We start from the raw sequence: 13,658 nt of genomic DNA on the forward strand, positions 1-13,658 counted from the left end.
AGAATTTATGCCTGAGGATAAAATCTTGAAGTGTAACTTAACAGTTGTTACTAATTTGTCTGGGAATGACCACGAAGACCTTCCATCTCTTCTTTTTTTTAATTAAAATTTTTTTTTTTTAGTTTTTGAGACAGGGTCTCTGTTGCCCAGGCTGGAGTGCCGTGGTGCGATCTCAGCTCACTGCAACCTCCACCTCCCAGGTTCAAGCAATTCTCCTGCCTCAGCCTCCCGAGTAGCTGGGATTATAGGGATGAACCACCATGCCTGGTTAATTTTTGTTTTTTTAGTAGAGATGGGGCTTCGCCATGTTGGCCAGGCTGGTCTCAAACTTCTGATCTCAAGTGATCCGCCCACCTCGGCCTCCCAGTGTTCTGGGATTACAGGTGTGAGCCACCACGCCCAGCCTCCTTCCATCTCTATAATTGAGATGATCTGTTTGTCCAGAAATGCTGCTGGATTCATGAGGAATCTGAAAATCATTGCATTCTTGATTTTAATTTTCAGTCTTAAAAGTCTGAAGAGAAAAGCCTCAGGCAGAGAAAGATTTGCCCTGAATAATTGGAACTTAGATGAGATGTGGTCTTTTCCTTTAGTTACAGGGCTTAGAGTAGTTAGAAATCAAGACTGCCCTTCTTCTTTGCCCATTTTATTATTTCGGTAATAAAGTATCTTTGCAATAAACTAGAACCAGTTTAACTACTAGAGTAGGCACCAAATGACTTTTTTCTTGAATAACTCACTTTGTGCTGTAGGCGCTGTAGGAGGAAGTGGGTGTGTAAGGAGCTCTTAAAAGCTCCCCACGAAGACTGGTTAAAGCAGAGCAGAGCGCGGCCTCTGAAAGGTCATCCCTGGGCAGGACGCTCCTCGTTTAGGCCTCGGCAAGTCTCAGGAAAATGCCCTCTAGCAGGAAGTGGCATTTGAGTGAAGAACCAGCAAGTGGTGGGTTGTGGGGGATATGTCAGTTCGTTGAGTTGCGCTGCTTTCTGAAGAACAGTTTTGCTAATCTCTTTATTTTGGGGTGGTTTTTAAACTTGCAGCTCCTGGACGAAACGGCCACACTGGTCTTCTTTGTTCTAACGGGGTATAAATTCCGTCCGGCTTCGGATAACCCCTACCTACAACTCTCTCAGGAAGAAGATGACTTGGAAATGGAGTCTGTGTAAGAAATCTTTCTTCCCTCTTCCTTAGCCCTGACCCCTTTGCCTAACTCAAAGCAGCGCAGTGTGAATCGGGCCAGCTGCTCTCAGCATTTCGTGGCTCCAGGGGTGGTTCCTCTATTTTTAGCAGAAGGAATGGACACTGGAAAGGGACAGGCTGTCTGATTTGGTTTGAAGTACAGTATCTGCCAAGCCTTGCTGGGTCTTGTCAGGGAAGATGGAACTTGCCATTCCACTAAGCATCATTGGAGCCTGCTTTCAAGAACTCAGTGGCAAGAACTTAGGAATATCCATGGCCAGTTCACGAGGGAGAACAAGGAGCCCACTTTCTGTCAGGCCAGCCATCGGGTGCTTATGTCTGAAAATGGAATCTTCTGAGTCATCTCTTAAGTCTGCTAATGATCCTCAGACATCCTCTATCGTCAGATAACTACGCGGCTTTTCACAGCACAATGACTTTGACCTATATCTGAGCACTAATAGGGGCTTTTCTGAGTCACAGAGTGAGTGACTCTAGGGTCCTATTTTCTGGGAAAGGGCGATCATTGTCTAGAAAAATGAATAGTGATTAAGCATATTTGCTTGTTAGCTCTGAAATTTGATAAGCCAGGTCAATTGCTGTGCTTGATGATTAGCCTAAGGCAGAGTTTTCCCTTCTTGGTTCACTGGTATTAAGTGTTCTGCCCCCAGCCCTGGCAGTCTTTGAATTCTTCCCAGTTCAGAGGCTGAGACTCGGCCCATGCTAGGCTCTGCTTGGCTGTCAGCGGGTCAGGCAGCATGAGACAGCTCTCTGTGATCAGCTCCATGGCAACAGTAAAGGAAGGCAGGTCCTGCCAGTGGGCTCCAAACAGCATCTCCCATGCAGAGGAAGAAACTCCTCCTTCTAAACAGTGGAGTGGAGTGCAGGAGGACCATCAGCTGTGCCTTTCCTAGTAGTAGCAGGGTCTGAGCAAGCGTCTGTTGGTTGAAGAGGCACACATGTGTCAGGCTGGTAACCAGCAGCATCAGGAAATAACCTAAAACATGGTGTGTTTATCATTCCCCTGCTGGGAGGCTTTAGCTTCGTCCAGCCCCGTAACACGGGGTCTTTGGGTGAGAGTGGCTGGGTCACAGCATCGTCTCCTTTACTGCACTGTACTCCACAGTGGTAATGGGGGCTTCCCGCTTCCCACATCCTTTCCCTCAGCCATTACATCTTGGAATCTGGATGCATTATGAAGGTATTTTTGTTTCATGGCAACAGTTTTTTGAAAATTTTGTTTTGGCACTTGTTTTCTGTCTGACAGTGCGGCCCACGCGGCTGCTCTCTGTGCAGCCATTACCCCACCAGGCCTGACGCAGCTTCTCTCTCTGGGCCTGGGAATGAGGGCACCGTCCAAAGTAACACTGACTTTCTCTCTGTTTCCCCGTCTGTGTCTTTGACCGTCTCTCTTTAGGCCTACCAATTTTGGCACAAGAAGTTATCGGTAAATAATCAGCAAGTTAAAAAGTATTGGGTGCAGTTTCAATTATCAGACTTGGTAGCTGCCTCCTAGGCTGTGGGCATCCTTAATAATCTGAACTACTTCTGTCATCTTGAGGAGTGAGAGTGGAAAGAAGTGTTCGGTGTGGGTTCCTGGGCCAGGAGGTTTTCTCCCTGGGGTTCCCATTCCAGAGCGCTGTCTTCATTCATGGCTGCTGTTCACCTTTTACCACTCCCTGCATTCTTTCATGTGGGCAGAAAACGAACGTGGAAATGGGAACTGGAGATTAATAGAATTGTCTCACCACGAGGTCTCCCCGCATTTCCAGTCCAGAAAACACTTTTTAGTTATAGAAATGGATGTAGCAGCTGGGTGTGGTGGCTCGGCCTGTAATCCCAGCACTTTAGGAGGCCGAGGCAGGTAGATCACGAGGTCAGGAGTGCACCCTGGCTAACATGGTGAAACCCCATCTGTACTAAAAATACAAAAATTAACTGGGCTTGGTGGTAGGCGCCTGTAATCCCAGCTACTCGGGAGGCTGAGGCAGGAGAATCTCTTGAAATCAGAAGGCAGAAGTTGCAGTGAGCTGAGATCGCGCCACTGCACTAGAGCCTGGGCGATGAGAGTGAAACTCCATCTCAAAAAAAAAAAAAAAAAAAAAAAAGAAAGAAATGGATGTATCCATGGACCACTTAGACCCAAGCCACATTCGATTGCAGTCTGGTGTGGCAGAAGGAACCTGTGTCCCATTCGGCACTTTGGTTGCAACTACAGAGACTTGGGGCTTTGTGAGGAAAGGGGGGTTACCGTTTAGATGTCAAGGAAAGAACGCTTATCTGCGGCGTAGATTGCTGCTCGGATGTTGGTCCTTCAGCTGTTCGGCCCCTTAAGTGTTGGCACCAAAATTAGGACACCTAGCGAGGTGCCTGTGACGCTGCTGAAGCCCCACCGCCGCGTGTCCCTGCCAGTGAGGCTTTTGGGTGTTCACCGGACCCAGCTCTCTCTTCTCACTGCTGCAGAGCCTGAGCTGCCAGGAGCGTTGCGGGTGCCCTGTCTGCGGGGGGCTAGCCAGGTTTCCTCACGCCGTGGGGGCCCCAGGTGTCCCTTCAGCCTCCCGGAGGTTTGCTGGGAGAACAGGATGTAGCGCCCACCCCACCCTGGGCATCTGCCATCAGGTTTCTTCCTCTCCTTGAGTTCACTTCTGCCACTCCCAGTCCTGGCCACACACTGAAGCTCCCTGTCACCCGCCCTGCCTGTGACAACCTCCCGCACTCCCACACGCCCTTGCTCCCATTTTCCCTCTTCTCCCAGGACTCACCCAAGCCCAGGGTTGCCTCTGCTACCCCCTCACTGCCCCCGGCCCCTCCTGAATGCCAGGTCCCCGTCCTCCTGCTCCGCGTCGCCTCAGGAGGCGCACTCTTACTTGAAGCCGCACTCTTACTGCGTCACACCAAGCTGGCCCCTCCCAAGTGTTCCCTACAGGCCTTGGTGACACGGACATCTGCCCAGTCTCCCACAGCCATGGCTGAAACACCTCCCTCCTGCTCAGCCCGTGGTCCTGTAGGCCTCATTTTGTGCCTGTCACCCATAGCCCCACCCTGCCTCTTTCTCTGTGCCTGGGCTTTGTGGTGGCTGACCTCTTCACTCCCGATCCTCTCCCCTTCCTGTCCATTCTTTTATTCCCCTGGAGACAGGGTCTCACTCTGTCACCCAGGCTGGAGTGCAGTGGCACTATCACGGCTCACTGCAGCCTTGACCTCCCCGGGCTCAGGCAGTCCTTTCACCTCAGCCTCCTTAGCTGGGACCACAGATGAATGCCACCATGCCCAGCTAATGTTTTTGTATTTTTTTGTAGAGATAGGGTTTTGCCATGTTGCCCGGGCTGGTCTCAAATTCCTGGGCTTAAGCGATCCTCCCGTCTCCACTGCCCAACGTGCTGGGAATGCAGGCATGAGCTGCCCTGGGAATACATGTGTGCCCGGCCCTTCCTGTCTGTTCTCCCAGGCTCTAGAATCACCTGTAGAGTGTTTTTTGCAGTGCCAGTTTCCTGGCCACACCCCTGGAGACACTGATTCTCACCTCCTTGTGCTCAGGATTTGTGCTTTTCTCACTCCCTAGGGCAGCCTGAGCAGGAGGCAGAACTGAGAACCACTGGAGTAAGAATCAGGGCCATCCTTGGGTGACCAGGCAGACTGGCCCTGGACAGCCCTGCCGTCCTGTGTCCGCCCCTGGCTCTCTCCCTGCCTCTCTCCTTCGCAGACTGACTGGAGGTATTAAATATATATACTGTAGGCTGGGTGCAGTGGCTCAAGCCTGTAATCCCAGCACTTTGGGAGACCGAGGCAGGTGGATCACCTGAGGTCAGGAGTTTGAGCCCAGCCTGGCCAACATGGTGAAACCCCATCTCTACCAAAAATAGAAAAATTAGCTGGGCATAGTGGCATGTACCTGTAACCCCAGCTACTTGGGAGGTTGAGGCACAAGAATCACTTGAACCCAGGAGACGGAGGTTGCAGTGAGTCGAGATGGTGCCACTGCACTCCAGCCTGGGTGACAGAGCGAGACTTCATCTCAAAAAATAAAATCAATATATATATACCCTGTGAGTACTTAGCACTTTCTGACTGCCCCAGGAAATGTCCTGGGTTTTTCCTTCATGCTTTTTGCCTATTTCTTCTTCTTGGAAACTCCTCTGACTTCCTCCCACCCAGCTCCTCCACGTCTCATGACAGGCTTCCTGGCTTCCCCAGTTCCCCAGCAGAGGGGATTCTTCTCAGCCGGAGCCATCACCGAACCCGGTTCCCAGCACTCCCGTCTCTGCTGGAAGTGGCTTTGCAGTGTTGCTCTGGAAGACCATCTCTTCTCCTGGGCTGTGGGCCCGCTGAGAGCAATAAGTCCATTTCTTTTTCCTCTATGACCTAGCATGAGGCCTGTCTTGAAGAGTAAAAGTTGTTTTCTCTCTTGGCCCACCATGTGGAAAGGAGTATTTTCTTAGAGAAAGAGACGGAGAAAATGTTTTTCCCAAGTCTGCTGTCAGGCCCATACCCGGGTCACAGTGAATGCGCTTTGCCTCTTAGAGTCAACGTGCATTGAACTCCTTGTCGTTTTTTAACAAGATGCAGTAACCATAGGACAGCTGTGTGATTACTGGAATGTTTCTGGAAGACATGGGGTCGCATTTCTTTGTAGTCTCAGTCACTGTGGAGAGGCACAGGGGCTGCTGTGTGGCTCGGGACAGGGGCTTCTCTGGCTCATGCAGAGGTCCTACCTCCTGTGTCCCCGTCTAAAGAAGGTCCCTTCAGGAGCAGCCCTGTGCACATGGATCCCTCCTGGGGCAGGTGTCTTGCTAAAGAGGCCAGGCCTGAGACACAAGCCAGCTGGCAGGAAGTGACGCTGGGCGGCTTCAGCTGAGGCATTTTCGTCTTAGGGGATGCTTTTAGACTCACTTATAGCATCTATGGGATCTGGCCATACACTTTGTCCCAACTTTGCCATAAGTACAAATAACCTGTGAGTCTAAAGGACTTATTTGAGAAAGGTCCCGGCTGGGGGTGATTCTTTGAGCCTGGGCATGGTAGCACCATGATGGCAAAGAATGAAGAGACAAAGAAGAGGGGAAGGGAAGTTTTCTTCCCTTGCCCCATACAACCATTTACTTACCATGAGCTCCAGCTGCATGCACTCTAGATGGGTCACATATACGGCCACTGTGTCACCATTTGTAGGGGAAGGGGTTAGGTAGTTGGCAGAGGGATGGGATGGGTCCTTGGAAAGAGTCTGTTGAGTTGATTGATTGAATTTATTTTACTGATGAGGAAATTTCTTTTGGTCCACAGTGGGGGAGCATAAATCCTCATTGTTTCGTAGTGTGCAGGGAAGATGCTGGGCCAAGTGGCTTTTGACACCCAGTATCTCTGCCTAGTTCTCCCGCTACTCACAGAGCTGCCCACTTCCCTCATAGACCAGCTCACCTTCTGTGAGGCAAGAGATTATCCTCTCGAGATGGTGGGGCCTGTGCATGTGATTCCGTCTAATGGAAAGGACTGCCTTGCTCAGCTCCTCATGCCCCATGAGACCAGCGATCTTCCATTTTTAATTCTCGAATTCAACAAATGGCTCCATGGGGCCTCCTCAGAACCAGGCATCAACAGACAGAGCCCTGGGAGCTCACAGAGTGGAGGCAGAGGCCACGCGCTGAGGCACAGCCACATGGCCCAGCCCCCGCCTGCAGAAAGCAGCCAGTTCTCTGTCCGTAGCGGCCAAAGAATCTTTGATCCTGGAAGGTTCCCCTAAACCTGTGTTCTGTCCCCTGGCTCAGAAATGATTCATTGTGACTGGTTATTAAAAATGTCTGGTTGGCTAATTAGCTTTCTTTTCTGAATGTCCATTACGATTCAGATTTCAGTCTCATAACCGTCACTGTCACCTATCTATGCACCACAAAAATTCCGCAAGCTGTGACAAAAAGATTCATGACGATTGTAATAATGATAGCTGGTGTTTATTGATTAGGCACTCTGGAGAATCTCATTTTTCCTCATGCCAGTTCTGGAAAGTGAGAATTAAGCACAGAGAGGTCAAGTGACTTGGCCAAGGTTACACAGCTAGTAAGGAATGGGCCAGGAATCAAACTTAGATTCGCCTGTTTCGAAAACCAACGCCTATCATCAGTCCTAACCACCGTGCTGTGGCAGAGATGGCCTTTTACTAAGAGACTGTGAGATGTTCCTAATTGTTTCTTCTTTCCTTGTTCAGTGTGACAACATCTGGGGTGATGGAAAGTATGAAGAAAGTCAAGAAGGTGACCAACGGCTCCGTGGAGCCCCAGGGCGAGTGGGAAGGCGCCGTGTGACAGAGCCGACCCTGAGGATGGCACTGTCCAAGGAAACTGTTAACTTATTCATAGTCCTATTGGAGAGCGGGAGCAGCTCCTCCAGTGAACTATTGGCACCTCCGACAGTGACACCAGGGCACATGGCTGGAGCACAGTGCCGCGGAAACCTGACTTTGTACTCTCTTTTATGGAAACGATCTGTGGCTGGTTCGAGGCAGCTGGATCCTCCTTCAGGCGGGAATGGGAGGGCGGGCACAGAGAGGAGGAGAGGAAGAGGAAAGGAAGAATTCATTTTTTATTTAGGTTTATTTTTTTCTTCTTCATTTGGGAGCTCTAAGGGGTATGCAGTTGTGACCCCACGTGTGGGGCAGCGTAGCAAGGACGGCTGGTGGAGGGGGAAGGAGGGTGCGAGGTATCTGTCTGAGGCTTTAGGAAATGTCTACTGAGGACCCCGGACTAATGAAGAGGGGCGGGGAGAGTGCCGTTGCCTGTTCAGGAGACAAAAATGAATGAAAACAGGTGACTTTGGAAAGCAAAGTCAAAACCCAGTTGAGGATGTAGCATCTGCTCCAGGATTCCTGCCCTCAGCATTGCCCCAGACCCTTATCCCGGATGCTTAGAGTGACCAGGACAGCAGCTCCTGCGGCCCAGTGGTCTTCTTTCCAACAGGAAAAGAAGGCTGTGATGTCACTGTCAGGGTCATGCCCTGTGGCACAGCCCAGGTGGTGGGAGGTGGTTTTCTGATTGAGATGTTGCCTGATGGATGGAAAGAAATGTATTTTTAAGTTCAAAAAGCATTAGCCTGTGGCGTTCCCTGGACATCCACTCCCTGACAGCCCAGAGCAGCACCGTCTTGGCTTCCCTTCATGTTCGTGGCTTTGTGGTGTGTGATCAGAATTTTGGGGGAAATGGAAAGGAGTTTTCTTTAAGGAGCAGCTGGGGGCAGAATAGGTAGTCTTTAAGCAAATACTTAAGTCCAAGCAAATCATCCCCATTAAAAAGCTTTTCCTGTAGGCTAGTAGGATTTCTAAATAGATGAATTCAACAGACTTGGTCCCCATCGTCCAAGAGTATGTATGTGAAGAAAGTGAGCACGATTCAACAGTTTCACTCTCAGGGATTTTAGGATGGCGAAATCTTTCACAGAAACTCAGTGATTAAGTTCCCTTCCACACTTGCAGAGCTTGGCAGTGAACACAGGTAGCCACCTAAAGTGAGCAGTATTGCAACTCAGAAAATCATCTGAATAGTGGGACAAGCTCAGAAGGTCCATTGTGACTGAGGACTTAAAAGGAGACCAAACCATGGCCCCATGAGGAAAGCTTCTTAATGCTTGGGGGCCAGCTAGGTGGGGTTGCTTCCAAAAGCTGGAGCCCACCCCTGCCTGGGGCTTGTCAGAGAGCCACCCCTGCAGGGGATCAGGGACCTCCCGGGGGTGATAGTCGTGGTCTCTGGGAGTTGTTTTCTCACCTCTAGCTTAGAAGGGTCAGGCAGAAACCACAGGATGTGGGATCACACTCACTAGCCCAGGTTTGGGAACCCGAAAAAGTCTCCATTCAGAACATGGTTGTTTTCCCCGTCCCGTGCCATTTTATCTTCCTGAATGACTAATGAGGAAGCGGGTGTTCTTTTTCTGCGCTTTGATTCGCCATCTGGGTTCTGTACGGTGCTCTGAAAGTGCGACCTGCCTTCTGGCTCGTGTGGAGGAAGAGCGAGCGCCTTCCCAGGCCACAGCTGCTCACCTCTCGGCAGATATTTTAGGCGAGCATCCGTGTGTCTTCCCATCTTCAGGAGAAGGGTGAATGCGCCCTAAGAATTCACTCCTGGACCTTTTTAAAATTCACTCGGGACTGTGTGACAGAAGGGAGTTGGGGGGAGGATGGGACTATTTTTAACACTTTGTTTTCCTGTGCAGAAAACACAATACCAGTTTTTGCAGAAATGTGTCTCAATCTGTGACTACCAAAGCCCTCCTTAGTCCCTCCCTCAGAGGGACACATTTGCTGTTTCTCCCGCAAGCAGATGTTGTGGATGAGGCGACAGACTCCTTGGCAAGAACGAAAGGTGTGATGAAACCTCCCTGCTCGGAAGGGTCTCCGTGGAGGTGTCCTCATTTCACATGCTGGGTTTTGCAAGCACAGAAGCCAGGGAGGGAAGGAGCTAGAGAGAGGCAGGCATGTGTGTGGACAATCGCTAGAGCCGCAGCCGTCAGACTGGCACGGGAACGCCAGTGTTGAGTGTTCAGATTCCACGCGTATGTCTGGGCTCACTCACGGCGTGGCCAAGTGTCTGCAGTGCTGGTCCTGACCCTTCCAGAGCAGCAGTGGACAGGTGCGATAAGACTGTTTCAGAAACAAAGATGGCCACAGCCTTCCTAACAAGGAGGTCATCTGGCCATGTCTGTATTGTAACTGGTAAAAGGCTTCAAGTCAGACTGATGATCAAGAAAAGTTAAAACCCCAGCCCAAGATTGAGAAAGCAGGTGGTGGTTCCAAGCTTTTAAGAAATTATTGAAGCTCTCCATCCTGTTCTGTGAGTGTGTCTTCTCTTTCTCCTTCACGTCATAGCTATAACCCACCGTTCATCTCCGCTCTTGCGTAAAGATGACCAATGGCGTCCAAAGCCAAGTGGCTTCACCAGCTGACAAGCCACCCTCCTGCAGCCTGAGTTTCACACTCCACTGGGTTCGTTGTCATGTGGCGTTTGAACGGTTAAGCCCTTGCAGTATTTCAGGGATCGGGCAGAAGATATCGGATGCACATAGCAGAGCCATTGGTGGTATTTACAGCTTCGCTTGGTACTCCTCACTGTTTCTGCCTATGCAAAATAGCCATGTTTCCTTTGAGAAATCTGTTGTGGACTGAAAGTGCTGCTGGCTGTGAAATTTAATAAAATGTGTATGTTTTGCTAGAAAGTTATTTCTTAGACAATAGGAATAGTCATTGATCTCTAAATCCTGGCTCCTAACAGTGGCTGAGGACTTAGCAGCCCATTTCTTGGCCCCTCAGTGCTTTAAAGTGTAAGTAGCACTGCATTTGATGATGTTGAATATGACTCTGGTGAATTGTAGGAAGCACTTGTGAGGAGATGCTTGCTTCAGTGTAAAAGATGCTCATGGCCTGAGTCAGTTGAGTTTTCTTTAAAGAAACCACTTTAGAGTGAAATATCCAGGGTTTCCCCGCCCCTGACATGTCCAGCCTACCAAGGCAGCACACGGCCCCGTAAGTCCACTTCGTGTAGGTGAGATTTCCTCCTGCATGATGACCTCATCACCGTCTCTGCTGTCTCTTGTCCCACAGCCTCCCTCCCTCTTCCCTCCTCCTCTGCCCTCGCCCTTCCCCCTCCCCCTTGCCCTCTTCCTCCCCCTCCTCCTCCTCCCTCCTCCACTTCCTCCTTCTCTTCCATCCCTCCTCCTCCCTCTTCTTCCCTTCTCTGCCCTCTTTCTCCCCGTGCCTATTGATCCGACGTAGGCTCATTCTGGGCACGGGCTAAAGGCTTTGGTGCATTGCAGCATTTTCTCCCAGCAGCTGTGTGAAAGATGCATTTTTCTAAGTGAAGGAGAATTTTCTCAAGAGCGTGCATACTCGTGCCATATATTACTGCTTTGGGTCATATAGGATGGTCTTCCTCCACACTAAAATGGGTGTCTTGTTTTGGTACTTACAACAGTCTACTCCAGGCACCCAGTCCTTACAGACCAAGGAAGAGCATAGCGATGCCTGTTGGAGTTGCAGATGCATTCTGGCCTCCTCCCCCGTCCTGAAGCATTTTCTTCAAGGAAGGCTCTTAGAACATTAGGTAGTCTGCTGAGGTTGTTGGCCCAGCTCCATACACCCAGTAGAACAGCGGAACAACTCATGCTTCATGCTGCCAAGCTGCTGTACTTCAAAGGAAACAGATCCTAGCCCATTCCCGCACCCCTGCTTCCACACTCCACGCTTCACCCCTCTGCTTTTCTCTGACCCGCCCCTGGCCTTGTAAGACTCACCGTAAGCTAAGTCCAGGGTGCCTGTGGCCTGCGGCTTGATTCTTCCCTTTAGGATTCAGCAAGTTAATGACTTCCCCGCTACAGAAGTTAGACTTTGACTTGATACCTCTTGGTATATCAAAAAGGTATTCATCCAGAACGCACCAAATGTTCTGAAAGACCCGCTCTTCACTCCAGTTTTCCCTAGGGTGTTTCTGGCAGGGCGTCTTTAAAAGGCATCTACCTGAGTGGACGCTAATACTTGTCACCACCTGGAAGGTAGTTATTGGTCGGCAGGCTGAACATACTCCAGATTCCCCAGAGGCCACTTCTGTAGCCCAGCGATGCCTCTGAGCCTCTCTGCGTGGTTTATGCTTGAAAAATAGATAATGCTTTTAGATGGCTCACTGCCAGGCCATGGGCCCCGCGCATCTCAGGCCCCGTGTGAGGGAGCACACTGAGATGGTGCGGGAGTGAGTGGGCATGGCTTGGCCTCGCTGCCTCAGGGACCTGTTGGGGTTCTGGCAGCAGGGCGTCTGCAGGTGGGACGGCGTTCTGGGCAGAGTCAGAACGGTCAGAATGAAACAGAACAGCGAACTCACCCAGAGGGCAGCTTATTTTGAGGCAGGGTTTTGGATTTTGGAGGGGGCAGCCAGATGAGGCAGTGAGCCTCCAGAAGGTCAGCCCTTGGAGTACATAAGATTAACTGTTAACAGGGTCCAGAAGTTGTGTCCACACGGGGGCTTTGACTCTTCAGACAGCTTTTGCAGATCGTAAATTGCATTTGCCTAGTCATGTGACCTCAAAAGAAGTCAGACATATTTAATCCAGAAATAGTTTCGTTTGAGGGAGGGCTTGCAGGTCTGTAAATAGCATTTGCTTTCCTGCTTAGAGATTGGGATGCAGAAGGAGTTTTCAGTATTTTTTTTTTTTAAACACTAATCATTGAAGAGTATTTATGTAAACATATAATGTATAATGGGTGGGGGATCCAATCAGGGTGATGTACGGGGTGAATTCTCTTGCCGTGTTGCAAAATGTGTAAAATAAAGATTATCTGGCAGAACCGTGTGTGTGTGAGATCCAGGGAGTCGCCAGCTCCTGGTGCTTTCTCTCCTCCACCTTCCTCTCATAATTTTTTTTTTTTTTTTTTTTTGTGATTTTTGTTCATTAAATTAGTTAACTGCCTCCCACCAGTTCCTACTGACAATAGTGACACCTACTAGAGAAGTTCCAGGCATCTTAGCAGATCTGTGGCAGCGCGATGAAGACCCAGATGCCTGAAAACCGGTTGTAGGTTACTGATGTCCTGCTTATGCTGGAGGCGGGTGATGCCTTGTGAACCAGTGTCAGGGCACTGCTGCCATTTGAGGGGAGATGACAGGCCTGGCGCAGAGCGCGCACTGTGACAGGCGCAAGCGCACCTCCTCCTGCATCGGTTAGCAATAACTCTGGGTTACCCCAGTTAGAAGCAGAGAAATCCAGGATTTTAGACTCAAAGCATTTTTAGAAGTCATTCAGTTCCAAAGCCCATATTTTACTAAGAATGTTTTAAATTGAGGCCTATTTTACCTACAGTAGAATCCTTTTTTTTGTTTGTTTGTTTAGACGGAGTTTCGCTCTTGCTGCCCAGGCTAGAGTGCAATGGTGTGATCTCAGCTCACCGCAACCTCCGCCTCCCAGGTTCAAGCAATTCTCCTGCCTCAGCCTCCTGAGTAGCTGGGATTACAGGCATGCACCACCATGTCTGGTTAATTTTGTATTTTTAGTAGAGACGGGGTTTCTCCATGTTGAGGCTGGTCTCGAACTCCTGACCTGAGGTGATCCGCCCGCCTTGGCCTCCCAAAGTGCTGGGATTACAGGCGTGAGCCACTGCAGCTGGCCAGAATCCATCCTTTTTAAATGTAGAGTTTGTTGCGTTTTGACAGATGCATGTACAGTCCTGTGGCCTCCACCACAATCAAGATGGAACATGCCCGTCACCCCATGCAGCCCCTTTTGCCCCTTCCCGGTCCCGACTGCCCCCTTTCTGAAACTACCACAGCCCCGGCTCTGATCCCACCATAGTCTCATTTGCCTCGTCTAGAACTTCATGTGAATGAAACTGCGCCGGGTGCCCTCTTTTCGTGTCTGGCTGCTTTCACGCAGCATACTGATTTGTGATTCATCCCTCCAAAGCCCTGCCTTCAAAACTGCAAAAATGGGCCTAAAGAAGGTTCTGCCACTGCCCACCCACA

General features: G+C 50.2%; 1 protein-coding gene and 1 pseudogene across 4 annotated transcripts in view; both read left to right on the plus strand.

Annotated features, from left to right (window-relative positions):
• GPR107 (G protein-coupled receptor 107) overlaps positions 1-12,487 on the plus strand; it is an 84,276-nt gene extending 71,789 nt beyond the window's left edge. For all 3 annotated transcript variants that reach the window (XM_003911188.5, XM_021927130.2, XM_031654637.1), the window contains 2 exons: positions 1,038-1,159; positions 7,376-12,487. In XM_003911188.5, the coding sequence (XP_003911237.1) occupies positions 1,038-1,159; positions 7,376-7,472 (219 nt within the window). In that variant the 3' untranslated portion in view covers positions 7,473-12,487. The remainder of the gene's footprint in view (positions 1-1,037; positions 1,160-7,375) is intronic.
• Positions 9,334-12,487, plus strand: LOC103878090 (annotated as a pseudogene). Its single transcript, XR_638077.4, has one exon. The product of XR_638077.4 is annotated as an uncharacterized LOC103878090 (transcript).
• Positions 12,488-13,658: the final 1,171 nt, after the last annotated feature.

The sequence above is a fragment of the Papio anubis genome, chromosome 13, assembly GCF_008728515.1.
Source record: "Papio anubis isolate 15944 chromosome 13, Panubis1.0, whole genome shotgun sequence".
Lineage (NCBI taxonomy): Eukaryota > Metazoa > Chordata > Mammalia > Primates > Cercopithecidae > Papio > Papio anubis.